Genomic DNA, 23,500 nt, shown 5'->3' with positions numbered 1-23,500 from the left:
TGTGGCCCCGCCCCGGAGCCCTGGGCGCTGCTGCTTCCGCCGCGGCCGGAGGCGAGGCCCCGCCCCTCCGAGCTGCAGGCCCCGCCCCCGAGCCGCAGGCCCCGCCCCTCACGTACTAGGGGCTCGCGGGGCCCTCGCTGGGCGGATGCAGAGTCGAGCGCCCCGCCGATCTGCACCGCCTGCGGCCGCCTAGCCCGGCCCCGTGGTGTGCTCGGCCCTGCGTCCACAGAGCGGCGTGGGAGGTGTGGCCCGAGCGGCGCGGGCCGCGGACCAGGACTGCTCGGCCGCTTCCTCCCGGGAGGGCCGCTCAGGTGGGCCGAGGGAGCCGGGGGCGGGGGGTGCAGGGGGCGCGGGGTGCGGGGGCGCGGGGTGCGGGGGCGCTGGGGTGTGGGGTGCAGCGGCGCGGGGTGCAGGGAGGGCGCCGGCACCGCGATGTGTGGCGTAACCGCCTGTGGCTCGGCCGGCGCTCCGGCTGCCCGAGATGCGCGGGGTGAGGTTCCGCTCCCCCGGGACTGGGCAGCAGGGAGGAGGGCTGTCGGAGAGAAGGGTCTAGGAGGGGCCTTGTGGATAGCTGGAGTTTGCGGGGGTGTGGGGCAGCGGGCCGGGGGGCCTGTGGCCAGTGGAGGAGGCCTGGCTCTCCAAGGAGAGGGAGTACTGGTGGGGCTCGGGGCTCTCCCGGGAGGGGAGGGGCTCCGTGGAAGGAGGAGGGGGCAAGGGAGCAGACCCCGGAACGCCCGCCTTGTCCCTTCTGCAGACCATGTCGCCCGAGGAGTGGACCTATCTGGTGGTTCTTCTTATCTCCATCCCCATCGGCTTCCTCTTTAAGAAAGCTGGTGAGTCAGGTCCCCCCCCTCGGTGAGTGGACAACGCAGGGGAGGGGCGCCCCGCCCAGGGGTCAGGCTCACCCGCTGGCCCTTCTCCCCGTACCCCCACAGGGCCTGGACTGAAGCGATGGGGGGCAGCAGCCGTGGGCCTGGGCCTCACGCTCTTCACCTGCGGCCCCCACACTCTGCACTCGCTGGTCACCGTCCTGGGGACCTGGGCCCTCATTCAGGCGCAGCCCTGGTGAGAACGGAGTGGGAAAGGAGGGGAAACCGCGCCACCAGTGTGCTTCTGTCACGCTGTCTCAGCCGCCTTGCTCCTCTGCGCATCTACCCCAGTCCTCCACATCCGCGCGACCGTGGGCAGGGGTCAGCTGGCCCTGCCACCGTCCACATGAAGCTGCCCTGGCCAGGCCCAGGGGGTGTGGTGTCTGAGATGGAGGGCGGGGAGGTCCTCTCCCCGCGGCGGGACCCTTCCCTGCTGTGTCCCACGTGGCTGTGCCCCTCGTCCCACGGTGTCACGCATGTCCACTCCGTGCCAACATCACCCTTCCTGCTGTGGTGTTGGGTGAGGGATGTGGGGGCACCCGCCCAGCCAGCCTCCTGCCTTTGCCTCAGCTCCTGTCACGCCCTGGCCCTGGCCTGGACCTTCTCGTATCTGCTGTTCTTCCGAGCCCTCAGCCTGCTGGGCCTGCCCACGCCCACGCCCTTCACCAACGCCGTGCAACTGCTGCTCACACTCAAGGTCAGCCTGGGGCTTGCTGCCCCTGCCCCTCCTCCCCCTCTCCGGTCCCATGGGGCGGAGGCCAGTTATCTCCCACACCCCCTGCGGGTAGGACAGTACCTGTCCCACAGCCCCGGGCTAGGGTTCACCTCTCCCTTTTGGCACCTGCCGGAGCTCCTCTGTTCTTACAGAGGAGGAAGACCAGCCCTGGCCCAGAGGACTTGGCCCAGAGCATGCAGGGAGAAGGGCCGGGTTCTGGCTGCCCCTCTCCCGGGGGGACGGGCCAGGCCCTGGCGCAGCCTCAGCTGAAGGCAGGGAGCAGGCAGGTCAGGAGGGACGGCAGCGAGGCCTGGTGGCCAGAGGGATCAGGTCAGGCAGCTCCTGGGGTGCCGAGAGCTGCGGCCAGAGGTTGGCTCGTTTGCTGCCGGGCAACTCTTACCATTTGCCAGTGGCTGCTGTGGTGCTGAGGGAGGATGGGATGGGATGTGGCGATGGTGGGACGGCAGCCAGCAGCTGCCCCCAAGCCTGAGCACCCCCTTGCTGCCCGGGTGGAAGAGAGCGGCAGCCGGCACAGAACCGGAAGGAAGAAGTACTGGGCCTAGCGTGGGCAAGTCCTGGAGGTAGTGAGGAAATGGGAGGCTGCGGGGTGGCACGGGTTGGATCTGAGGAACAGGGGTGCCATGAGCTCCATGGCAGGGAGCGGCCAGGACCGCCTCTGCTCTGGGTGCAGGTGGGCGAGCGTGCACCCTGGGGTTCTCGGTTGGAGATGCCTGGGGAGCTGTGGGTGGCCCTCTGGAAGGGCTGGGGCAAAGGGCAGACTGCAGGCCAAGTTGGCATTGGCAGGCTGTGGGTGGCATGTGTTGCTGCAGGGTTCCTGGGAGCAGGTGAGGGCAGGGTGAGAAGTGCGCAGCCCAGCCCAGCCCAGCACGTGCCCATGGCAGGGTGGGAGCTTAGTGCCTACTGCAGACTCCCCGCATCCCTCCGGCTGCTGGGCGGGTGGGGAGCGGGCACAGGCCTGAGGGCTCTGCCTGCTCCTCGCGCAGCTGGTGAGCCTGGCCAGTGAGGTCCAGGAGCTGCACCTGGCCCAGAGGAAAGAGATGGCCTCTGGCTTCAGCAAGGGGCCCACGCTGGGGCTGCTGCCCGAAGTGCCGTCCCTCATGGAGACCTTCAGCTACAGCTACTGCTACGTGGGAATCATGACTGGTGAGTGGGCTGCCCTCCACGCGCCCCGGCCAGCCCTGCCCAGCCTGTGCCCTGGCCTGCACCTCCTGGGCAGTGCCGGCCTCTTCCAGGAGCGGGCGGAGGCAGCATCTCCTCCTGTTGTCTCCTCAGCCCCCAAGGCCTCTGGGCACACGGTGTCCACTCCCTGAAGGCCAGGCTGGCTGAGCCCAGGGCTCCATCCCAGGCCTCCCCCGTGTGTAGATGCTTGTGCGGGGTGTTCACTGGAGGGCGCGGGGACCCGCCCCCAGGCCCTCCTGGACAGACACTGCCTGTCACCGGAGTCCGGTCTGGTGGTCTGGTGTGAACACACAGGTGGCCGTGGTGGGGACCCCCGACGCCCCGAAGGGCCAGGGCTTGCCTGTCTTCACTCCTGTCTCCCATTGCCCGCTGGTCACCCAGCCAGGAGCTGCGGGTACCAAGTGGCCGGGCGCACTCGCCCTCCCTGCCCCCCTGCCCGCCCGTGGCTGACCGCCCCCGCCCCTCCGCAGGCCCCTTCTTCCGCTACCGCACCTACCTGGACTGGCTGGAGCAGCCCTTCCCGGGCGCCGTGCCCAGCCTGCGGCCCCTGCTGCGGCGCGCCTGGCCGGCGCCGCTCTTCGGCCTGCTCTTCCTGCTGTCCTCGCACCTCTTCCCGCTGGAGGCCGTGCGCGAGGACGCCTTCTACGCCCGCCCGCTGCCCGCCCGCCTCTTCTACATGATCCCGGTCTTCTTCGCCTTCCGCATGCGCTTCTACGTGGCCTGGATTGCCGCCGAGTGCGGCTGCATTGCTGCCGGCTTCGGGGCCTACCCCGTGGCCGCCAAAGCCCGGGCCGGGGGCGGCCCCACCCTCCAATGCCCACCCCCCAGCAGGTCAGGCGGCGGGAGGGAGGCTTCCCACGACCCGGCAGGCCCCGGCAGCAAGGGCTGGCTCTGCCCCTAGCAGGGAGGAGAGCGGGGAGCAGGCAGGGCCCCCAGCCACACTTAGCGGTAGCGAGCGTCTCCTGGCAGGCTGGCTTGGCCCCGTCCCCCCATCCCCTGCAGGGCAGCTACCCCTGGGACCTGGCGTCACCCCCTGCTGCTAGCTCCCAGCCCCACCTTTGGTCAGCCGCCCCTGCCAGGAGGCCCAGGGTGGAATCTTAGCAACCAGCATCACCCCTCTGTTGCCGTGGAAGTGTCACCCCCAAAGCCGGTGGCTCCCAGTGGCTGGAGCGGCTTCTGTCACCCAGCCACCCTGTTGCTAGGGACATGGCATCCCTAGCAACAGGGCTTGCCTCCCTTCTTTGCTGCAAGTGTCACTGTTTGTGGCTCCTGAAAGGGCACTTGTGAGCTGCCTGCTGCTTCTGAGCAAATGGCGTCCAGGCTGTGCTGCCCTCCAGCCAGGGGGACCTTGACCCCTGCTGCCACGCCCCCTGCCCGGTGCCTTCCGGGTGGGGGAGGCTGCAGAGCTGGCGGCTGGCACTCTGGCCCCTGGCACCCAGATGTCACCTCATCTCTGCCCCTGGGACTCCACTGTCCACCTGGCCCCAGGGACAGGGGCTAGGGTACAACCCTGGGCGCCATTGTCCGTCTGTCCTGCTCCCCTAAATCAGGCAGGGGTTGAAGTCTCCTCTCAGTCTGCCCCATGCCCACCCAGGGTGGCTCCTCGCCCAAGGTCAGCCAGGGGCACTGGGGTGCCACTTCCCCGGGAACTGCCATGTTCCTGGTGGTGGCTTTACCAAGGACCCCGAACGCTTTCCTGAGCATCCCAGCCATTCCTTGTTGCTAAGGAATGCTTCTTCCTTAGCAACAGAGCTCCCTGGCCACCTTCCCAGGGCCTGGACCATCTCCTTAGCAACCAAGAGCCACCTTGTTCCCAGATGCTGCTTCCCTAGCAACCGCCGTGCCCCCGGCGACCCAGGACCCTCCCGGAGTCCTCCCTGGATCGCCAGGGGGCCGTGGCCAGTCCCTGCTAGCCCCCAGGATTGTGAGCCGTGGCCCTGGCCAGAGCCTGCCAGGACTGCAACGGGCAGGCCCCTTAGAGCTCCGGGCTGGGACAGCAGCAGGCGGCAGAGGGCCCGGCTGAGCTGCGTGTCTGTCCCCACCCTCACCCCACCCCCAGTCCGGAGAAGGCGGCCTCCCTGGAGTATGACTATGAGACCATCCGCAACATCGACTGCTACAACACGGACTTCTGCGTGCGGGTGCGGGACGGCATGCGGTACTGGAACATGACGGTGCAGTGGTGGCTGGCGCAGTACATCTACAAGAGCGCACCTACCCGCTCCTACGTGCTGAGGTGCGTCAGCCCCGCCCTGGCGGGGAGCAGACAAGAACTACAATTCCCGGCATCCCCCGGCGGCCTGCAGGCTCCCTAATGGAGAGCCGTGCTCCCGGGCCTCATGGGAGTTGTAGTTTCCTGAGCTTGCGCGGTAGCTACTTGTGTGAGGTGGGCCCAGGAGCTGGGTATTGACGGAGAGAAGGCTTGGTCTCCACTGCTAAGTGGGGATAATACTTCTGCCGGCCTCGTGCGGCGTGCAGGCTTCGGGTCAGATAGAAACAGGGGCCTGGCAGGTGAGTCACATATCAGATACGATCAGTCTGTCTGCTGATTGGAAGGGTCACTCCTCAGATGGCTGCAGTGACCAGAGCTGGGCTGGTCAGGAGCTTCCTCCAGGTCTCTGTCGTGGGTGCAGGGTCCCAGGCACTTAACAGCGGAATCAGAAGTGTAGCCGCAGGGATTAGAACCGGGGCGTAAGTGGGATGCTAGAGGCTTAACTTGCTAACCACAGCAGCAGCCCCTCTTGTGATTTTTAAAAAATTTTTAAAGACTTATTTTTATTAGGAAGTCAGATATACAGAGAGGAGGAGAGATAGAGAGGAAGATCTTCCATCCAATGATTTAATCTCAAGTGACCACAACGGCCGGTGTTGCGCCGATCCGAAGCCAGGAGCCAGGAACCTCTTCCGGGTCTCCCACGCAGGTGCAGGGTCCCAAGGCTTTGGGCCGTCCTCGACTGCTTTCCCAGGCTACAAGCAGGGAGCTGGATGGGAAGCAGGGCTGCCGGGATTAGAACCAGCGTCCATTATGGGATCCCGGCACATTCAAGGCGAGGACTTTAGCCATTAGGCTACTGTACCGGGCTCTTTATTTAAAAAGAATTATTTGAAAAAGAGTTACGCACATACACAGAGATTCTTCCGTCTGCTGGGTCATTTCCCCGGAACCCAGCCGGGCTGGTCTGAAGCCAGGAGCTTCATCTGGCTCTGTCATGTGGATGCAGGACCGAGGGACCTGGGCCATGTGCTGCTGCCCTCGTAGTTAGTAAGCAGGGATGGACCAGGGTCAGAAACAGCAGCCAGGGCCAGAGCCAGTGCCTGTGCGGGACGCTGGCATCACAGGCAGTGGCTTTACACACTCCTCCACAGCACCGGGGAGCCCTGGGGAGCCGCTGGGGGCCTCAGGTGGGGAGGGAGCAGGCGGCAGTGGCGTCCTGGGAAGGGGGCTGTGGCCCAGCACCGAGGGGCTTGGGGTGACCTGTGGGGGAGCAGTGAGGACAGGACGCATGGGGGCACCTTCACGGAAGGGGTCGCCTGCAGCGGGAAGTGCGGGGGCCAGGCTGACACGCACTGTCGGTTACCTGACTCCTCCGGCAGCCAGGAGCGGGGCTGGTGTGGACACCTGGGTGTCGGCAGGAACAGCTGACCAGAATCAGCGGTGCAACCTGCTGCTGCCGCCAGGGGCGCCCTGCAGGGCGCTCGCAGCACCTAGGGGGGCTGGGGGTGCTGTCCACTCCCGGCTGAGGCCAGGTCTCCGGCGGCAGCTGGCCGAGTCTCTCCCCTGACACCCATCTCCACCAGAGACCCCCAAGGCCGGGAGTTCAGCTTCCTGGGGCTGGGGTCGGGGGAACGGGAGGTAGCGGGCGACCTGGTTCCAGGCAGGCTCTGTTGCTTGAAGCAAGGCCGGGTGGGCCTGGATCAGAGTGGGGGCAGGCTGGGTCCCCCGGAGCTGAGCTCACCCCGGCCCGCCCTGCAGGAGCGCCTGGACCATGCTGCTGAGCGCCTACTGGCACGGCCTGCACCCCGGGTACTACCTGAGCTTCCTGACGGTGCCGCTGTGCCTGGCGGCCGAGAGCCGGCTGGAGTCGGCGCTGCGCAGGCGGCTGGGCCCGGGCGGCCAGCAGGCCTGGGACTGGGTGCACTGGTTCCTCAAGATGCGCGCCTACGACTACATGTGCATGGGCTTCGTGCTGCTGTCCATGGGCGACACGCTGCGCTACTGGGCCTCCGTCTACTTCTGCATCCACCTGCTGGCGCTGGCCTGCCTGGCGCTGGGCCTGGCGCTGGGCGGAGGCGGCCCCGGCCGGAGGAAGGCAGCGCAGCCCCAGGCCGCAGAGAAGCTCCGGGAGGAGTGAGGGGGAGGCCTCGCTGGCCGGGAGCCTGGAGAGGAGGTCCTTTCCCATCCAACCACCCTGCCTGCCACCGCAGCCCAGCCGGGGGCCGCCGTCCAGGCCCTCCGAGAGCCACGCCGTCCCGCGTGGAGGACTTCCCGGGCCCATGCCCCCGCGGATGCCCAGCCCGCAGGGGTCCGGGAGCGGGCGACCTCCCCTGACGCCCTCAAATCAGTGTTTCGGCCGTGGAGGGACCACCTCTCCGTCGCCTCATGGCGGGCACAGGGTCACGCCTGCAGGGGACCACCGACTGCCCTCAGCCCTCTGTCGGAACCGTGAATCTTTCCCAATAAAACCTTGCGCCAGGAGCCTCGTGCGCGTGTGGGGTCTGGGACCTGAGCGCCGCCGTCCTCCCTCCGGCCGCGGGGAGGCAGGCACGCCCGCCTCGGGCGCCGCCCTCACCTGGGCCCAGTCCCCGCCCCGGCCGCCCTGGCCAGCAGACGGAAACCGGGAAGCGGCGGCGAGCGAGCCCCGGGGCCATGGCAGGAAACCTGGCCTGGGAGTCCGGAGCCTGGAGCCCCTCCGGGGAATGGCCGGCCCTGCGAGGCCCCGCAGGAGGTGGGCGGCTCAGAGCCAGCCAACTTTCAGGCTAGGGGGAAGTTGGAGAGGGAGGGAAAGAGCTGGGGCTGGACCCCTGGGTGTGAGGGAGGAAGGTCTGGGCTGGACCCCTGGGTGTGAGGGAGGAGGGTCTGGGCTGGACCCCTGGGTGTGAGGGAGGAGGGCTGGGCTGGACTCTGCAGGGGACAGCTGTGTCCCCCCATGGCTTTACTTGCCCCCTGCCCTCCTGCCCAGGGAAGTCCCTGGCCTCTGTGCTGAGTGAACTCCCCAGTGCTGCCACCCTGCGCTACCGTGGCCCCGGGGTGCCGCCCTGGGGGGCCCTGGAGGGGGAGGAGGAGAGAAGCGGCAGCCAGACCCCTGCAGAGGCCCCGCCAGAGCTGGAGGAGCCGCAGGCCCCGCGGGCGCTGCCCTGGCCCATGGCGGCCCGCCGGGCGCACAGGTGAGGGCCCAGCCCCGTCCCTGTCCTGTCCTCTCCCCAGCTGCTCCCGCTGGCCTCCAGGGCGCTGGCCTCCAGGGCGGCTCTTCCTTCCTCTTCTATATCCCACCCCCCATCACTGCGGGTCCCCTTTCTCTGTCTCCACTCAGTCGGAACTGCAGGTGCCACACCCTGTCCCTGGTGCCAGAGTTGCACCAGCCCGCCTCCCCTATCCTTCCTGGGTTTCTGTTTTCCTCCTCCTGTGCACCCTGCGTCCCTGTCTGGCTGGACCGTGGCCAGACAAGTGCATGGAACCCCGCGTGCAGCCTCCGGGGCTAGTGGACGCCCCTGGCCCCCCAGGGGACCCTCTCACTTGGGTCTTACCTGGGACTTTGCCTCGCAGCTCTACCTCTGACTGGAGCCTCCAGGAGCTCCTGCCCTTGGACATGGAGTCCTGGGCGGCCACCTAGCTGAGCTGTGTCCTTGTGGCTAGGTGCCATGGATAGGCAGCTGCCCCTTCCCTGCCCGATCCCCGCTGGGGGCTGCCTCTGACTTGATTTCCCTCTCAGGCAGAACCAGGCCTGGGACCGGACAGCCTACGGCTCGGAATCCCGCAGGACCCGCTGGGCCAGGCTGCTCCGCGGGTCCCGGGAGAGGACGAGGAAGCGCATCCACAGGCTGAAGCCCTGGGCATGGACCCTGAAGAGGATCGGGGGTGCGAGGCGCGTCCTGGGCCCGAGCGCTGATGTGGGGTGGTGGGTGTGGATTCTGCAGCAATGGGGCGCTCCCCACCGTCTCTCGGCCGCCCCCTGCAGGACAGTTCGGCGCCGGCACCGAGTCCTACTTCTCGCTGCTGCGTTTCCTGCTCTTTCTCAACTTACTGGCCGTGCTGCTGGTGGTCTGCATGGTGCTGCTGCCCACCTGGCTGGACGGGGCTCCCCCAGGGTCCCCAGCCCCTGACCCCTCCTCACCCTGTGGGACCTACAACCCCCACTCCCCAGGCCTGGTCACCTTCCTCTCCCAGCTCTTCAACTTGCTCTCGGGAGAGGTGAGTGCCAGGGTCCAGGGGAGTTGCCTGCCCAGCTCCTGCAGCCCCGACCTGCCTGTCTCTCCCCGCAGGCCTCCCTGTCCAGCCCCCGTACCCCCGTCCTGCCCGTCTCCCCGCAGGGTTACCTGGAATGGTCCCCTCTCTTCTACGGCTACTTCCCGGCCCGCCCGCGCCTGGCCGTGCCCTACCTGTGCTCTGCCTTTGCCATCAGCCTCCTCAGCCTGGTGCTCATCTTGCAACGGTGAGCACACCCCAGGGTGGGGCCTTTTGTGTTTGAGCCAAAATGAGACTTTTTAAAGATGAATTTATTTGAAAAGCAGAGTTGAGACAGAGAGGCCTTCCCTCCGCTGGCTCACTCCCTGCCACGGCCAGGGCTGGGCCAGGCCAGAGGTGGGCCTCCCATGTGGGTGCCAGGGGTCCGAGCACTTGAGCCAGCACCTGCCGGCTCAGGAGCAGAGCCCGGACGCAAACAGGGCCTGTGGTGTGAGGACGTAGCTATCCCAGGCGGCATCTGGCTGGCTGTTTGCCACAGGCCCACCGAGCACGGGGCGTTCAAGCGAAGTCTTTGAGTGGGAGAGGGTTTTGTGCCTCGTGTTGCAGGCAGAGGGGGCAAGGTGGGCTAGGTGGGTGAAGATGTTGCCTTGGGCTCGCTGCAGCTTCCAGAGCCCGCAGACTTGCTGGTCTGGTACTGGCTTTTAAAGAAGACAGCTCTGGAACCAGCGCTGTGGTTCAACAGGCTAGTCCTCTGCCTGAGGCACCGGCATCAGACATGGGTGCCAGTTCACGTCCCGGCAGCCCCACTTCCCATCCAGCTCCCTGCCTGTGGCCTGGGAAAGCAGTCGAGGACGGGACCCTGCACCCGCGTGGGAGAGCTGGGAGAGGCTCCTGATTGGCTCAGCTCCAGCCAATACGGTGTGGGGGGGTCCACACCAGCAAGGGGTGGGGCCAAGTCGAGCCGGCCCCGCTCCCACCCTGGCACGCCCGTGTCCCTCTTGCAGCTCCGTGTCCGGGATGAAGCAGATGCTGCTGGCCGAGTCGGGGACTCTGACCAGCTACAGCCACCGGGTGTTCACCGCCTGGGACTTCGGCCTCCGCGGGGACGTGCACGTGCGGCTGCGCCAACGCAAGATCCTGTACGAGCTGCAGGTGCGCCGGGGCGAGTGGGCGGGACTGCGGGGAGGCCGGCGGGACGCCCCGGGTCGAAGGGCGCAGCCTCAAGCAGGGAGCAGTCAGGCGCCCCGGTTCCAGGCGCGGCCCCACGATGGGCGCTGACGGCTCCCTTGGGGGAGGGGGCTCTGGGCGGGGCTGGGCGGGACTGGGCGACGGAAGCGCGTGTCTGCCCTGGCCCAGGTGGAGCTGGAGGAAGCCGTGGTGCGGCGCCAGGCCGCGGGGCGCACGCTGGGCCAGACGGTGCGCCTGTGGGCGGTGCGCGCGCTGCTCAACCTGCTGGTGCTGGCGCTCCTGGGCGCGGCCTTCTACGGCGTCTACTGGGCCACGGGGTACACCGTGCAGCTGCAGGTGCGGGGCGCACGTTCCCCGGGGAGCGGTGCGGGGTATGGAGGGACCCCGAGGCCTGTCCTCCTGCGCGCCCTGCTCCCGTAGGAGACGCCCCTGGTGCAGCAGACGCCGCTGCTGCAGCTCCTGGTCAACTACCTGCCGTCCGTGTTCATCTCGGCCGTCAACTTCGTGCTGCCCCCCGTGTTCAAGCTCATCGCCCCCCTGGAGGGCTACACGCGGGGCCGCCAGATCGTGTTCATCCTGCTGAGGTTCCCGCCGGGACGGGTGGGCGCGCCCAGCGGGGCCAGGGGTGTCGGGGTGCCGCCGTCCACCGCCCCCTCTCCCCCAGGACCGTGTTCCTGCGCCTCGCCTCGCTGGTCGTCCTGCTCTTCTCCCTCTGGGCGCAGATCACCTGCGGCGGCAACGCCGAGGCCGAGGGCTGCCAGGGCTGCGGCTACAACAAGGAGCTCCCGGTGGGGACCCCGGGCGGGCAGGGCAGGGGCCGAGTGTGGGGTCGGTGGGCCTGGGAGTCCAGGCGTGGGAGGGAGTGTGGGGTCGGTGGGCCTGGAGGTCCAGGAGAGAGTGGGAGTGTGGGGTCGGTGGGCCTGGGGGTCCAGGCAGGGAGGGAGTGTGGGGTCGGTGGGCCTGGAGGAGGCCCTTCCAACGTGCTCGCTCCCGCAGTGCTGGGAGACCCGGGTGGGCCAGGAGATGTACAAGCTGCTGCTCTTCGACCTGCTGACCGGCCTGGCCATCACGCTGCTGGTCCAGTTCCCTCGCAAGTGAGCCCCGCCCCACAAGCCCCGCCCCCCGCCATGGCCCCGCCCCGGTGGGGGCCGAATCACAGGCCACACCCCGCAACGATGCTGGCCCCGCCCTCAACACACCCTCTCAAACCCGCCCCCAACGCACTCCCCTCCGATTGGCTGGTGGGATGCCGGGGGCGGGAAGGCCAGGCGGCCACGCCCTCACGACACACCCCCTCGAACCTTGAAGTCCCGCCTCCGACGCACTCCTCTCCGATTGGCTGGCGGGGGAGGACTAGCGGCCACGCCCTCAGTCTGTCCCCGCCTCCGACGCACTCCCCTCCGATTGGCTGGCGGGACGCAGAAGGCGCGGCGCCCGCGCCCTCACGCTGTCCGCCCCTGACGCGCTGCTCTCCCATTGGCTGGTGGGACAGCCCGGCCCCGCCCCTCACCGGCCCCGCCCCGCAGGCTGCTGTGCGCCCACTGCCCCGGAGCCCTGGGCCGCCTGGCGGGGACCCTGGAGTTCGAGGTGCCCGACGAGGTGCTGGGGCTCATCTACGCGCAGACGGTGGTCTGGGTGGGCACTTTCTTCTGCCCTTTGCTGCCGCTGCTCAACACGGCCAAGTTCCTACTGCTCTTCTACCAGAAGAAGGTACGGACGGGCCGTGCGTAGCGGGAACGCTCGGGGCAACCCGACTTCCGGGCCAGGCCGAAGACCCCGCCCCTTCCGCCCGCAGGTGACGCTCTTCGCCACCTGCTCGCCGGCCTCGCGCACCTTCCGCGCCTCCACCGCCAACTTCTTCTTCCCGCTGGTGCTGCTGCTGGGCCTGGCCGTGTCGGCGGTGCCGGTGCTCTACAGCATCTTCCTGTGCGTGAGGGCGCGCCCCGCGGCGAGCCAGCCTCCCTGCCGCCCGCAGCTCCCGCATCACGCCCCCTCTGCCCGCAGCATCCCGCCGTCCAGGCCGTGCGGGCCCTTCCGCGGCCTCCCGTCCATGTGGGCGCAGATCCCGCGGGCCATCGAGGGCCTCCCGCAGGCCACCCAGGACTTCCTCTTCTTCCTGGGCACGCAGGCGTTCGCAGTCCCCCTGCTGCTGGTGTGCAGGTGCGGGGGCGAGGGGCGCGGGGTGCGGAGCCCCTGCTGCTGGTGTGCAGGTGCGAGGGGTGCGGACCCCCTGCTCGGCCGCTCACGGGCCGCCCTTCCCCGCAGCATCCTGCTGGCCTACACCGTGGCCGTGGCCAACTCGTACGGGCGCCTCATCTCGGAGCTGCAACGGCAGATCCAGACGGTGAGCGAGGCTCGGCTCCCCGGGCGGCCCGGGGCTGGCGGGCGGCCGCCTCGCCCCTCGCCCTCTGCCCGCCTCACCCCTCGCCCTCTGCCCGCAGGAGGCGCAGAACAAAGTCTTCCTGGCGCAGCGCGCCGTGGCGCTGAGCGCGGCCCAGGGGTGAGCGCCGGGGGCCGGAGGGTGCCTTGGTCCTGCCCCGACCCCCCAGCTTCCCGACCCCTAGGTTCCCCAGCGCCCCGACCCCTCGGCCCCCCAGCTTACCGATCCCCCAGCACCCATGGTCCCCCAGCGCCCCTCTTCCCCGCATCAATAAAAACACTCAGCTCGCATGCAAAGCCGCGTCCTTCCAGCGGGTCGGTCCACGTGCGGGCGAGCGAGCGTGACGTATCCGGCCAATCGGAGGCCGTTCCCGCCGCGTCGGGGGCGGGGCCGCCCGTGATTGACTCGCAAGGCGGAACGCGGTCGCTAGGCAACGTCGCCGTGGCTAAGGAGACGCCTTAGCCAATCGCCTGTCGCTGCAGGACGGGGGCGGGCTAATTCACTGGGGACCAATCGGCGGGCGAGGCAGGCACAACAGGAAGCGAGCCCGCCCCTAGGCCGAGCGGAAGCGCGGGGAAGCGGGCGCGCCCGTCAGTGCGCGGCGGCGGCGGCGCCATGAACATCTTGCCGAAGAAGAGTTGGCACGTCCGCAACAAGGACAATGTGGCCCGCGTGCGGCGCGACGAGGCGCGGGCCCGGGAGGAGGAGCGGGAGCGGGAGCGGAGGGCGCTGCTGGCCGAGACGGAGGTGCGGGCCGGGCGCCACCGGGGCCGGGAGGGAGCGGCGGCCCTGCGCGGCGCGGGTTCGGGGCCCGGGAGGCTGACAGCTCCCCGTGCGGGTGCAGGTTCGAGACCCGCTGCCTGCTAGCGGCCAGGGTGCCTGGGCCACACTGCCCGTGCCCTGTGGGCAGTCGGTGCAGGGTCTGTCCGTCTTTCAACTGTGCCTTGCAAAAGAACTCGTATTTTAAAAAAAAATTTACTCATTTTATTACAGCCAGATATACAGAGAGGAGGAGAGACAGAGAGGAAGATCCTCCGTCCGATGATTCACTCCCCAAGTGAGCCGCAACGGGCCGAGGCGCGCCGATCCGATGCCGGGAACCTGGAACCTCTTCCGGGTCTCCCACACGGGTGCAGGGTCCCAATGCATTGGGCCGTCCTCGACTGCTTTCCCAGGCCACAAGCAGGGAGCTGGATGGGAAGTGGAGCTGCCGGGATTAGAACTGGCGCCCACATGGGATCCCAGGGCGTTCAAGGCGAGGACTTTAGCCGCTAGGCCACGCCGCCCGGCCCAAGAACTCTTATTTTTAAAAAAGATTTTTTTATTGGAAAATCAGATATACAGAGAGAAAGATCTTCCGTCCGTTGATTCATTCCTCAAGTGGCCTGATGGCTGGAGCTGAGGCAGTCCAGAGCCAGGAGCCTCTGGGTCTCCCACGCGGGTGCAGGGTCCCAAGGCTTTGGGCCGTCCTTGACTCCTTCCCCAGGCCACAAGCAGGGAGCTGGATGGGAAGTGGAGCAGCCAGGATTGAAACTGGCGCCCATATTGGATCCCGATGTGTGCGAGGCCAGGACTTTAGCCACTAGGCTACCGCGCCGGTCCCTCACTTCAAAAGACTGAAAGCTGCAGAAACAGACCCTGCGTGGTAGCTCAGGCCCCAGGTGTCAGCAGCGAGTGGGAATGTGCCAGGGTCTGTGGCCCACCCGGATGTGGTCACTGCGTCTGCCCGTGTCCAGGGGTGACATGTGACCGTCCCTGTCCCCCAGGCACGCACCGAGCTGCTGCGCAGCAGGGCCAGGCGGCAGCAGGCGCTGCCCGAGCCCGAGGCGGCCAGGCCGGTGGACCTGTTCCGGGAGCTGCTGGAGGGCAAAGGCGGGGTGAGCAGTGGCAACAAGGAGCACGAGGAGGAGCAGCGACAGGAGAAGGTGAGTGGGCGCGGGGAGGAGGGGAGGGTTGTGGGCGCGGGGAGGAGGTGGGTGAGGGGCTGTGGGCGCGGGGAGGAGGTGAGAGGCTGTGGGCGCGGGGAGGAGGTGAGAGGCTGTGGGCGCGGGGAGGAGGTGGGTGAGAGGCTGTGGGCGCGGGGAGGAGGTGGGTGAGAGGCTGTGGGCGCGGGGAGGAGGTGGGTGAGGGGCTGTGGGCGCGGGGAGGAGGTGGGTGAGGGGCTGTGGGCGCGGGGAGGAGGTGGGTGAGGGGCTGTGGGCGCGGGGAGGAGGTGGGTGAGAGGCTGTGGGCGCGGGGAGGAGGTGGGTGAGAGGCTGTGGGCGCGGGGAGGAGGTGGGTGAGGGGCTGTGGGCGCGGGGAGGAGGTGGGTGAGGGGCTGTGGGCGCGGGGAGGAGGTGAGGGTTGTGGGCGCGGGGAGGAGGTGGGTGAGAGGCTGTGGGCGCGGGGAGGAGGTGGGTGAGAGGCTGTGGGCGCGGGGAGGAGGTGAGGGTTGTGGGCGCGGGGAGGAGGTGAGGGGCTGTGGGCGCGGGGAGGAGGTGAGGAGCTGTGGGCGCGGGGAGGCCCCGCCCGGAGGTGAGGGGCATGTGTCGGGAGGCCCGCTGGGATCTTCAGCCCGGTTCTGGCCGCAGGAGCGGCAGGAGAAGGCGCTGGGCATCCTGACGTACCTGGGCCAGAGCGCGGCCGAGGCCCAGACGCAGCCGCCCTGGTACCAGCTGCCCCCGGGGCGCAGGGCCCCCCCTGCCGGCCCGGCCCCCGACGAGAAGGTCAAGAGCCACCTGGACCCCCTGCGCGAGATGCAGCAGCAGCTGGGCAGGAAGCGGCGACACAGCGGTGGCCAGGACGCCGCCCGTGCCAAGGACAGGAAGGAGGGGCCCAGCAGCCAGCGGCCCCCTGGGTAAGGAGGGCACCAGCCCAGGGCGGCTCTGGGGGTGGTGGCGTTGGGGGCTTGGCCCACCTGGCTGACAGAGCAGGGCTGTGCCCGGCATAGGGGCTGGCTGAGCAGAGGGCCAGCTGGGTGCCAGCTGCGGCAGTTGAACCAGGACGTGGGAGGGCCCCTGCACCCCGACACCAGGTGGCTGCTTGCAGTGGGGCAGCAGGACTGAGGGGCCCCCGCTTTCTGACCGTCCTCTTCTCCCCAGACCCCCATCCCTGGCCCAGCTGCGGGCGGAGCGTTTGCGGCGGGAGGCGGCGGAGCGGGCGCGGGCGGAGGCCCTGCTGGCGCGGGTGCGGGGCCAGGACCTGCAGGGGCCGGCCGAGGACCAGGAGGAGCTCGACGAGCGGCGGCGACGGTATAACTCCCAGTACCATCCGCAGCTGGCGCGGCGTGCCCGCGGCCAGGCCCCCCAGCCCACCCCCTCCTGAGGGGCGCAGGGAGGCTGCGGCCAGCCGTCATATAAAACTATTTATTCATAAATATTTTCCAAAATGAAAATAGGTTTACCAAAAAATGTCCCTCACTGGGGAGGGGAGGGAGCAGCCCTGGGCCCCAGGGCGGGGCGGAGGCGGCGGGTCCCCAGCCCCCTCCTGCTGCCGGGGAGGGGTGCCCCAGTCCAGGGTGGCGCCCTCGCTGGGCCGGGCGGGAGCATGCGGGGAGGGCCCGCGTCACTGGAGGTCCCGGTCCTCCAGGTAGCGGTACTCGAAGGTGAAGCCTTCCTTCTTGCGCTGGCCCCACTTCTCGTAGTCGAAGTAGATGTAGGTGCCCTGGCAGGGGGGCGAAGGCGGTCAGAGAGCAGGCTGGCAAAGGCCGCTGGCACAGGAGGCTGGCTGACCCTCACACCACCCCCACCCCCGCAGCAAGGAGGGGCGCTCACCCCAGGGGACCACCTGCACAGCTGCCCACGGGCACTGGGGGAGGACGGGAGGAGGGGCCGCGTGGGCCTCACCTGCTCAAACTCGTCGGTGATGGTCTTGGGCTCCTCGTGCCTCTGGAACCACATCATGTACTTGGTGTGGAACCGCCATGACTGCTTCTTCAGGGCCTTGGCTGCCAGGTACTGTGCCTTGGTGCCCTGGGGGAGACAGGGTGGAGGCACACCCACTGGTGAGGCCAGAAGTGGAACTGGCGACAGAGAAGCCAGTGGGGGGAGAGCAGGTGGCGGCCCCACGTGGCCCCTGGCCAGCAGAGGGGGCGGCCCCAAGCTCCAGGCCTGCCCAGCGCGGAGCCAGTAGGGTGCCAGCCTGCCCTCGGGTGCGGATCCTCCAGCCTCAGGGTCCCTGCTGTACCTCCAGGTAGTAGAAGATGAAAAACAACGTCTCGGTGGACAGGCGCTGGTAGAACTCCACCGTGTCCGAGTGCGGGGGGGGCATCTGGTGGTGGTAGGGGGGCGTGGGGCAGGGGTTCCTGGGAAGGTACTGCCTGTGGGAGCACACAGGGTCAGTGCGGGGCATGCAGGCCGGTCCCCCACTGTGGGCGTCTTCCCGCAGACGCTCACCGGATGCGCTCTGAGTCGGAGGGGTGTGGCATGTGGTGCCAGGCGGCCTCCTCCATGGCCTGCTGGTACAGCTGCTCCTTGCTGAGGGGCACGGGCCCCAGGGGACACACGCCCAGCGACAGCGGGATGTTCACCTCCGAGAGCTGCAGCGGCGGCTGCGCCGAGGCCGGGGGCGCAGAGGTACTGCCCAGGAGGATGTCTGCGGGGGGCAGGTGGCCTCAGTGGCCGCGCACGGACCGGCTGCACTCGGGGCCTGCCCCGCGCCACCCCCCACCCTCACCTCGCTCCGTGAGGTGCAGCGTTGGCACAGGGTCCTCGATGCCAGAGCTGAGGGCTGCTCGCTCCGCCATGGACTTGAGGGAGCTCAGTGGCTCGGGGGCCTGGGGAAGGCAAGGGGCCTGGCCTGAAACTGATGCAGCCACCCGACAGGCCCCGCTGGGAGGGCGTGCGTGCCACACACACACTCCTGGGGAGTTCACTGGGATGCAGGGAGGTCGGCACCCCGCCCAGAAGGGGACAGTGAGGCAGGTGCCAGCTCACACCAAGCTGACAGCAGTGTGGCTCATGAATGGACCAGGGCCGAGACTGAGGTCTGGCGGCGAGGTGAGCAGGCACCCAGCGCCACAGGGCCCACTGAGGGCGAGGAGTGGGCAGACAGGTCCAGAGAGTGAGCTGGCAGGGGCAGGGCCGCCAACTCACCTTGATCTCTGGGGCGGCAGTAAACTGGGGGGGCCCGTTGAGGAGAGCACCGGGAGCCTTGGCCTCGCTGAAGCTGGGCGTCGGGGAGCTGGGCGGGTTCACGGACAGTGGCACCAGCAGGCTGGGCCCCCCTGAGGTGTTCCCTGAACCTGGGGCCACGCCCCCTGCCCCTGCTGGGGCTGCTGCACTGGGCTCCTTCCTGGGGGAGGTGGACAGGAGAGCAGCTCAGGCTGGAGAGGCAGGACATGCATGGGGGGCTCCGCAGGGGCTGCCCCTCCAGGGCCAGAGAGGAAGGCCTGTGGGCCTGGCCCACCTCAGCCAGAGAACAAGCTACCCACATGTCCCGGCTGAGGGCGCACAGGTACCCGACACCCAGCCAGAGGGCAGGGCTGGCCGCTGCACTCGGGGCCACCGTGCCTGAAGCCTTCCACCCTGCCCTGCTCCCTGCGCTGGCCAGGACACTCACGAGGCGCTGGGCGGGGGGTTGTGGGGGCCTGAAGGGGCCCCCAGGGCCTGGCTGCTGGCGCTGCTGCCCCCACTGCTGCCCAGAGCTGCCTCTGCGGGGCTGTCCGCCACAACTGAGCTGTAACCTGCGGGAAGAGGGACAGTCAGGGGCTGCGGGCCACTGCCCACCCTCTCCCAATCCCCCCTGCCACGGCTGCACTTACTGGTGGCACCGTTCTGCTTGCCAGCACCGCCCCCTGTACTGCCACCGCTGCCAGCGCTGCCTGCGCCAGCGCCCCCACTCGGCTGCACACTGGGGGGCCGGGGCTGGGAGGAGCTGGGCCCGCTGGGCGCCGAGGGGGCCACGGCCTGGGCATAGGGGGCAGGAGTACCGGCGTTGTGGCTGGGGGCGGGACTGGCCTTGGGCCCCAGGGTGCTGGCTGGTGCTGCTGGCGTAGGGACCCCGTTGTTGCCAGGGGCAGCAGGCGGGGGGCCAGAGTAGGCGGGCGGCACGGCGGGGGGCTGCGGCTGCTGGGCGCTGTGCACAGGCTTGGAGCCATTCTTGGCTGGAGACTGCAGGGAGAGCCCAGGGTGAAGGCCCGGCAGGCAGCGGGGCCCAGGCCAGCCCCAGGCCTCAGACACCCACAATGGCACCCAGCCTACCCATCTCCTCTGGGCCATGTTGGGATATGCCAACGACCCAGCTGTCACCACCACGGGGACAGCGAGGGACCTCTGTAGCCTAACTCCCACAAGTGGCGTGGCACACAGCCTGAGCTCCACAAGGCCATGGGGAGCCCCAGAGGAGCCCAGAGGTAGTGGGAGGTGCCCCCCATGGCACGTGAAACTCCGATGAGAGCCTGGCTGCTGCTCTTGCCCGCCTCCGCTGCTCCCCTACAGCAGCCTCTGGGGCTGCCTGCCCTGTCTGCACCAGCCTGGGTGCCGGCCCTGCCAAGTGCTGCGGGCACAAGGACCCCCTCTGCAGGGCGCAGAACCCAGCCCATGTGGCTCTCACGTCACTGCCCAGGCTGTGAGGTCATGGCTGGCCTCGCCTCCCCCTGCCCGCTCAGCAGCTCGGGAAGCCTGCTGGAACCCAGCCCTGCCCAGACCCACCTGGCTGACCTCACTGTCCGTCGAGCGCCCCCTCTTCTTATCGTCTTCCGAGTTCTCCTGAGAGGACACGGCGAGGCAGGAGGCTGTGACCTCCAGGGCCTCTGCTCCAGCACCCAAATGCCTTCCTCAGCCCCCCGAGAGCCCTGCTCTGAGCGCCCCCACCTGCCCCTCACCTCTCCCACGGACCCCCAGCAGCAGCAGGCCCCTCAGCCACCCGACCCAGGCCCTCGGGGGCCTCACCGTGGTGCAGTTGGCCGGGCTGGGGGGGATGGGGGAGCTGGAGGTGGTGGAGGTGGGCGTGCTGCTGGACTGATTGAAGATCTCGTCCTCCATGTGGCTGTGGCTCGGGGGGGAGGTGGCGACCAGCGCCTGTGCTGTGGGAGCAGGGCAGGGGGCTCAGCCGGCCGTGCCGCCCCCCGGCCCCACTGCTGCCCACGGGTCCGCCCCGGGGCCTCACGAATGTCCTCGAGGTCCAGGTCGTCGTAGAGGAACTCGTTCTCCTCGAAGTCGGGATCCTGGGAGGAGTCGACGTAGTACTCCACGTCGTCCTTGATCTTGCGGATGGCGTCCACGAGGATGGAGTCGTTGTCCAGCATGCGCAGGATGGTCTCGAGCATGCGCACGTGGTAACGGTGCTTCTCGATGTGCCGCTTTAGGCCCTCGATGCGGTCCTGCTTCTGCTGACGAGCCCAGGGCCAGGCTCAGGGCCAGGCTCAGGGCCAGGCGCCGCCCCCGCTCCCGCCCCGGGCCCACAGGGGCCTCCTGCAGCCCTCTAAGCCTGCCAGCAGCCCTGGCCCTGGTGGGGTGCACACATGCTGCTGCCCCATTTTTGTAGGGTGCCTGCCTCCTTCGCCTGCCCCGACTCCCCTCTCCAAGGACCCGTGACCCGCCTCTGGTTCCCGCCCCACGCCCCCACGACCCCCGCAGCTCCTGTGCCACCAGAACACACCAAGTCACTTTCTGCAATTCTCTGGGCAGCATCCCTGCTCCCCAGGGCCCGGGGCCTCAGCCGTACTCCCACACCCGGTCGCCACCTGTGGGCCGCAGGGCCACTCACATCCTTGTCGCCTTTCTTCTTGCGCGTCTGCACGGACAGTGACTCCACTTCGCTCTCAAACTGGTCCACCTGCATGTTTAGGGTGTCAATGGTATTCTGGGGAGAGAGGAAGGCCGTGAGGCAGCGCTCGTGCGGGGCGGAGCCGGGCCCCGCGCTCACCTCTCCTCCACCCCGCTCACCGTGAGCCACTGGCCGACCTCCTCCTTCTCCTTCTGGGCAGGGTCCACCTTCTGGGCCAGGCCCAGGCCCTCCTTGCTGTAAGCTTTGGTTTTGGTCTCTCGCTCCACAACTTTGAACCGTTCCATTTGCTGTGGAGAGCGCGGTTGGTGGAGGGGGTGCCGAGGGCCAGCCGTGGCCTCTGCCCACCTGCCCGCCCTGGGCACCTACCGTCTCGATGAGCTTGCGGTTGTCTATGAGCTGCCTCTTGTCCTTGATCTCGTTGGACGCAACCCATGTCTTGATCTGGTCCCTCAGCCGCTGCACGGGGAGCAGCACGCGTTGGCCCGGGGCCCGGCAGGGGGGGCCCGGCTCCCTCTGCTCCCTGGGACCCAGCAGTCCGCTCTCCCGGTCCCCCCCCCGCAGGACACGAGAGTCCGGCCCCCGGCCCCCTCACTTGCAGCTTCTTAATCTCCTTCTTTAGGTCAGCCTCATACTTTTCTTTCTGGTTCGCGTTGGCCGCGTTGTGGAGCTGAGGGATGGACAGTGTGGGGTCAGGGCAGGACCCGCACTGCCCCGGGAGCCGGGCTTCTAGGGCCACAGCCGTACCTTCTGCCAAATATCCTCAAACTGCTCCACGCCCTCGGACACCTTCTTGAGGCAGCGGTCAATCTCACCTGCCGGGGGAAGCAGGCGTCAGGAGCCGGGGCCCGGGCCAGGGGGCAGCTGCCGCAGCCGGCCCAGGTCGGCCCGTACCTTGGAGCTTGCGCTTGTCCGCCATGGTCCCTGCCTACGGACGCGCTCTCTTCATGCTCCCCCGGAGACGGCCACTGCGGCAGACGGGCGGGCGTCGGCACTGTCCCCGCGGGGCGCTGCTGCGGCGGGCACAGGAGGGCAGAGGGGGACGTGCTCACTGCCTGGACACACAGCCAGTCCCCCCTCAACTCCCCTGCTGCCCAGTGCGGGGGCCAGGAAGGGGCAGCAGGTGGGCACTCCCCTCTCCCCAGGGCACAGGCAGTGCCGCGCGCAGGGGCTGCCCGAGGCCACCTCCTGCAGAGACCAGGCAGGCGACAGAGGACACAGGGACGCGGCCCCTCGCCTGCAGCCTGCACACACCAAGCCCAGGTGGGCTTCAGGCCTAAATCCAGGGCAGAGTACACACCTCGGGGACCTCACCATCTTCTCCCACGGGCCCTTTTGAGACCTGAGGACACAGGTCAGCCCCCCACCTGGAAGCCAGGTGACACCCCTGAGAACTTGTGGAATGGTTTGCTCTGGGGTCAGACAGGAGGGCCCAAGACACGCGTGGGAGCAAAGAGAAGGCTCGCCTGGTCAGGACAGCGGAAAGCACCTCGGCCCCAGCAACGGGCAGCACGCACTAAGCGACTGAGCACATGAAGTGCCAGGCAGCACCCCAGCTCAGGGAGGGCATGGCTGCACCCCAAGGACCAACAGCCTCACGCCAACAGGAGGGGCCAGGAGGGGCCTAGGGAGCCCCAGACCAGGCCTGCCCAGAGACGCGCACAGCACTCACACCAGGCAGCCCCAGCCAGTCCTCAGCTACCCCATAGGGGCCCAGGCTGGAGGGGCAGGGGTGCATGCCCTTCAAGACCCAGTGTGCCCCCGCAGGGCTAGGAGGGGCACAGACCAGCAGGGGAGGCCCATGGAGGATGGGGTGCAGCCCCATGCCGGGCCAGCAGGACTGGCAGTCAGGAGCCCAAAGCCAGCACTGGCAGGGGCAGTGATGGCCCGGGGGCAGCAGTGCCCGACCAGAGGCACAGGGGTGGGTCTCTGCAGCAGCACCCACTCAAGGGGCTGCCTGCACCTCACGCCCCCCCGCAGCAGCCCACAGGACCCTGCCCACGAGCACCCCCAAACCAGTCACCCAGCACTCCTAGCCACACGCCCACACACACACCCCCTCCGTACGGCACTCAATGGAGGGAGCAGTGGGGTGAGCTGTGCAGGGCAGAGGTACACAGCCCTCTCCCCACAAGCTCCCACCCTGGACAGGCTGCTCCCCGGGGACAGCGAGCACCCTGGGGTGTCCGGTCGCAGAGCTTGCGGGTGGGGGCACCCCCGAGGTGCAGGCAGGGACCCCCCCATGCCAAGACTCTCCGGGGCGTCCAGGATCCCGTGGCCCGGAGCCGCACCTGGCGGCTGTCCACGGCCACTCCGTCCCCAGACCTTTCCTTCAAAAAACAAAAGCCGGACGGAGCGAGCTGCGAGGAACACGGGGTGTCCGCGAGAGGAGCGCGCGGGAAGTTTGCCCCAAGAAAGGCCCCGGGTCCCTGCGACCCCGGCCTGCACACTGGCCCCAGGGGAGCTCCGGGCACGCACCGGGGGTACCCCAAGACCCTGCTCCCGGGGCGCTGCGGGTGCACACACCTTGGGGTCCCGCAGGGCCGGCCCCCCACCCCGCTCCCCGCTCCGCCGGCACCGAGAGCGCGGGCACCTGAGCCAGGGCGCCTCCATCCTTGCAGCCGGAGGGGCGGGCGCCGCGCACCCCTCCGGGAGGGCGCCCGGCCAGGCGTTCCGGACGCGCGAGGGGCCGCCCCCGCCCGCCCGGAGCCCGGGGCGGGGAGGGAAGGGGTCCGGCCCAGCCGAGCCTGACGCGCTCACCACGGGAGCTGGCACCGCCGCCGAGGAGCGTATCGCGACAGGCGGGGGAGGCGAGCGCCCGCCGCCTCTTCCTCGCGCCCCGGGCCCGGGCGCTATGGCGCTAGCGGCGCGAAGCGGGAGCGGGGCGTGGGGGCAGAGGGCCCGGGGCTGTTCTGACGACGGGGGTCGGGGCTCAAGGGAGGCCGCGGCGTCTGGCCGATGGCTCCGCGGAAGCTGACCGGGCCCGGTCCAAGATGGCGGCGGCGGAGGAGGCCTCCCCTCCTCTCTTCTCGTCTCTGGCG

At 68.9% G+C, this 23,500-nt stretch overlaps 4 protein-coding genes across 10 annotated transcripts; 3 read left to right on the top strand and 1 right to left on the bottom strand.

The window, feature by feature from the left end:
- Positions 1 to 88: 88 nt before the first annotated feature.
- Positions 89 to 7,137, top strand: MBOAT7 (membrane bound O-acyltransferase domain containing 7). Of its 3 annotated transcripts, XM_058674344.1 has the most exons (8): positions 89 to 311; positions 755 to 833; positions 936 to 1,065; positions 1,440 to 1,566; positions 2,589 to 2,748; positions 3,255 to 3,615; positions 4,844 to 5,020; positions 6,758 to 7,137. In XM_058674344.1, the coding sequence occupies exons 2-8, from the start codon at positions 758 to 760 to the stop codon at positions 7,134 to 7,136; spliced, it is 1,410 nt and encodes a 469-aa protein (XP_058530327.1). In that variant the 5' UTR covers positions 89 to 311; positions 755 to 757; the 3' UTR covers position 7,137. The 3 variants fall into 3 exon arrangements, with proteins under 3 accessions (XP_058530327.1, XP_004596993.2, XP_058530328.1); XM_004596936.2 differs by lacking the exon at positions 89 to 311 and having other exon boundaries at positions 750 to 833; XM_058674345.1 differs by lacking the exons at positions 89 to 311; positions 755 to 833; positions 1,440 to 1,566 and having other exon boundaries at positions 952 to 1,065.
- A 440-nt stretch (positions 7,138 to 7,577) lies between these two features.
- On the top strand, positions 7,578 to 12,936 carry TMC4 (transmembrane channel like 4). The gene is made up of 15 exons (XM_004597113.2): positions 7,578 to 7,730; positions 7,965 to 8,169; positions 8,715 to 8,860; positions 8,961 to 9,193; positions 9,313 to 9,434; positions 10,192 to 10,339; positions 10,544 to 10,711; positions 10,796 to 10,959; positions 11,040 to 11,163; positions 11,372 to 11,469; positions 11,902 to 12,085; positions 12,171 to 12,301; positions 12,380 to 12,535; positions 12,641 to 12,719; positions 12,817 to 12,936. The coding sequence occupies exons 1-15, from the start codon at positions 7,652 to 7,654 to the stop codon at positions 12,877 to 12,879; spliced, it is 2,100 nt and encodes a 699-aa protein (XP_004597170.2). The 5' UTR covers positions 7,578 to 7,651; the 3' UTR covers positions 12,880 to 12,936.
- A 234-nt stretch (positions 12,937 to 13,170) lies between these two features.
- Positions 13,171 to 16,092, top strand: LENG1 (leukocyte receptor cluster member 1). The gene is made up of 4 exons (XM_004597114.2): positions 13,171 to 13,502; positions 14,522 to 14,680; positions 15,326 to 15,591; positions 15,836 to 16,092. Exons 1-4 carry the CDS (start codon positions 13,371 to 13,373, stop codon positions 16,056 to 16,058), a joined length of 780 nt encoding a protein of 259 aa, XP_004597171.2. The 5' UTR covers positions 13,171 to 13,370; the 3' UTR covers positions 16,059 to 16,092.
- CNOT3 (CCR4-NOT transcription complex subunit 3) lies at positions 16,086 to 23,500 on the bottom strand. Of its 5 annotated transcripts, none has more exons than XM_058674503.1 (18): positions 23,220 to 23,500; positions 21,354 to 21,469; positions 21,207 to 21,274; positions 21,055 to 21,129; positions 20,829 to 20,918; positions 20,621 to 20,749; positions 20,442 to 20,510; positions 19,842 to 20,064; positions 19,625 to 19,758; positions 19,385 to 19,441; positions 18,496 to 18,844; positions 18,294 to 18,417; positions 17,828 to 18,026; positions 17,409 to 17,508; positions 17,129 to 17,327; positions 16,920 to 17,052; positions 16,580 to 16,705; positions 16,086 to 16,397 (listed from the first exon to the last, which is right to left on the bottom strand). In XM_058674503.1, exons 2-18 carry the CDS (start codon positions 21,376 to 21,378, stop codon positions 16,299 to 16,301), a joined length of 2,199 nt encoding a protein of 732 aa, XP_058530486.1. In that variant the 5' UTR covers positions 21,379 to 21,469; positions 23,220 to 23,500; the 3' UTR covers positions 16,086 to 16,298. The 5 variants fall into 5 exon arrangements, with proteins under 5 accessions (XP_058530486.1, XP_058530487.1, XP_058530485.1 ...); XM_058674504.1 differs by having other exon boundaries at positions 19,842 to 20,061; XM_058674502.1 differs by having other exon boundaries at positions 20,442 to 20,537; positions 23,220 to 23,499.

The sequence above is a fragment of the Ochotona princeps genome, chromosome 16 (assembly GCF_030435755.1).
Source record: "Ochotona princeps isolate mOchPri1 chromosome 16, mOchPri1.hap1, whole genome shotgun sequence".
Classification (NCBI taxonomy): domain Eukaryota; kingdom Metazoa; phylum Chordata; class Mammalia; order Lagomorpha; family Ochotonidae; genus Ochotona; species Ochotona princeps.
This window is presented reverse-complemented; position numbering and strand designations above follow the sequence as displayed.

What these genes read in the sequence shown, in the direction of transcription:
- TMC4 (XM_004597113.2), top strand. Translation starts at nt 7,652, where the DNA reads ATGGCAGGAAACCTGGCCTGGGAGTCCGGAGCCTGGAGCCCCTCCGGG. An exon ending in GACCCTGAAGAGGATCGGGG is followed by an intron (nt 8,861 to 8,960) that starts GTGCGAGGCGCG and finishes CGCCCCCTGCAG; the next exon opens with GACAGTTCGGCGCCGGCACC. An exon ending in GGTACACCGTGCAGCTGCAG is followed by an intron (nt 10,712 to 10,795) that starts GTGCGGGGCGCA and finishes CTGCTCCCGTAG; the next exon opens with GAGACGCCCCTGGTGCAGCA.
- CNOT3 (XM_058674502.1), bottom strand. Translation starts at nt 21,378, where the DNA reads ATGGCGGACAAGCGCAAGCTCCAAG. An exon ending in CGGACAGTGAGGTCAGCCAG is followed by an intron (nt 18,845 to 19,384) that starts GTGGGTCTGGGC and finishes CTCTCCCTGCAG; the next exon opens with TCTCCAGCCAAGAATGGCTC. An exon ending in GCTGCACCTCACGGAGCGAG is followed by an intron (nt 17,328 to 17,408) that starts GTGAGGGTGGGG and finishes TGCCCCCCGCAG; the next exon opens with ACATCCTCCTGGGCAGTACC.
- MBOAT7 (XM_058674344.1), top strand. Translation starts at nt 758, where the DNA reads ATGTCGCCCGAGGAGTGGACCTATCTGGTGGTTCTTCTTATCTCCATC. An exon ending in CTTCCTCTTTAAGAAAGCTG is followed by an intron (nt 834 to 935) that starts GTGAGTCAGGTC and finishes GTACCCCCACAG; the next exon opens with GGCCTGGACTGAAGCGATGG. An exon ending in CTCATTCAGGCGCAGCCCTG is followed by an intron (nt 1,066 to 1,439) that starts GTGAGAACGGAG and finishes CCTTTGCCTCAG; the next exon opens with CTCCTGTCACGCCCTGGCCC.
- LENG1 (XM_004597114.2), top strand. Translation starts at nt 13,371, where the DNA reads ATGAACATCTTGCCGAAGAAGAGTTGGCACGTCCGCAACAAGGACAAT. An exon ending in CGCTGCTGGCCGAGACGGAG is followed by an intron (nt 13,503 to 14,521) that starts GTGCGGGCCGGG and finishes CCTGTCCCCCAG; the next exon opens with GCACGCACCGAGCTGCTGCG. An exon ending in AGGAGCAGCGACAGGAGAAG is followed by an intron (nt 14,681 to 15,325) that starts GTGAGTGGGCGC and finishes TTCTGGCCGCAG; the next exon opens with GAGCGGCAGGAGAAGGCGCT.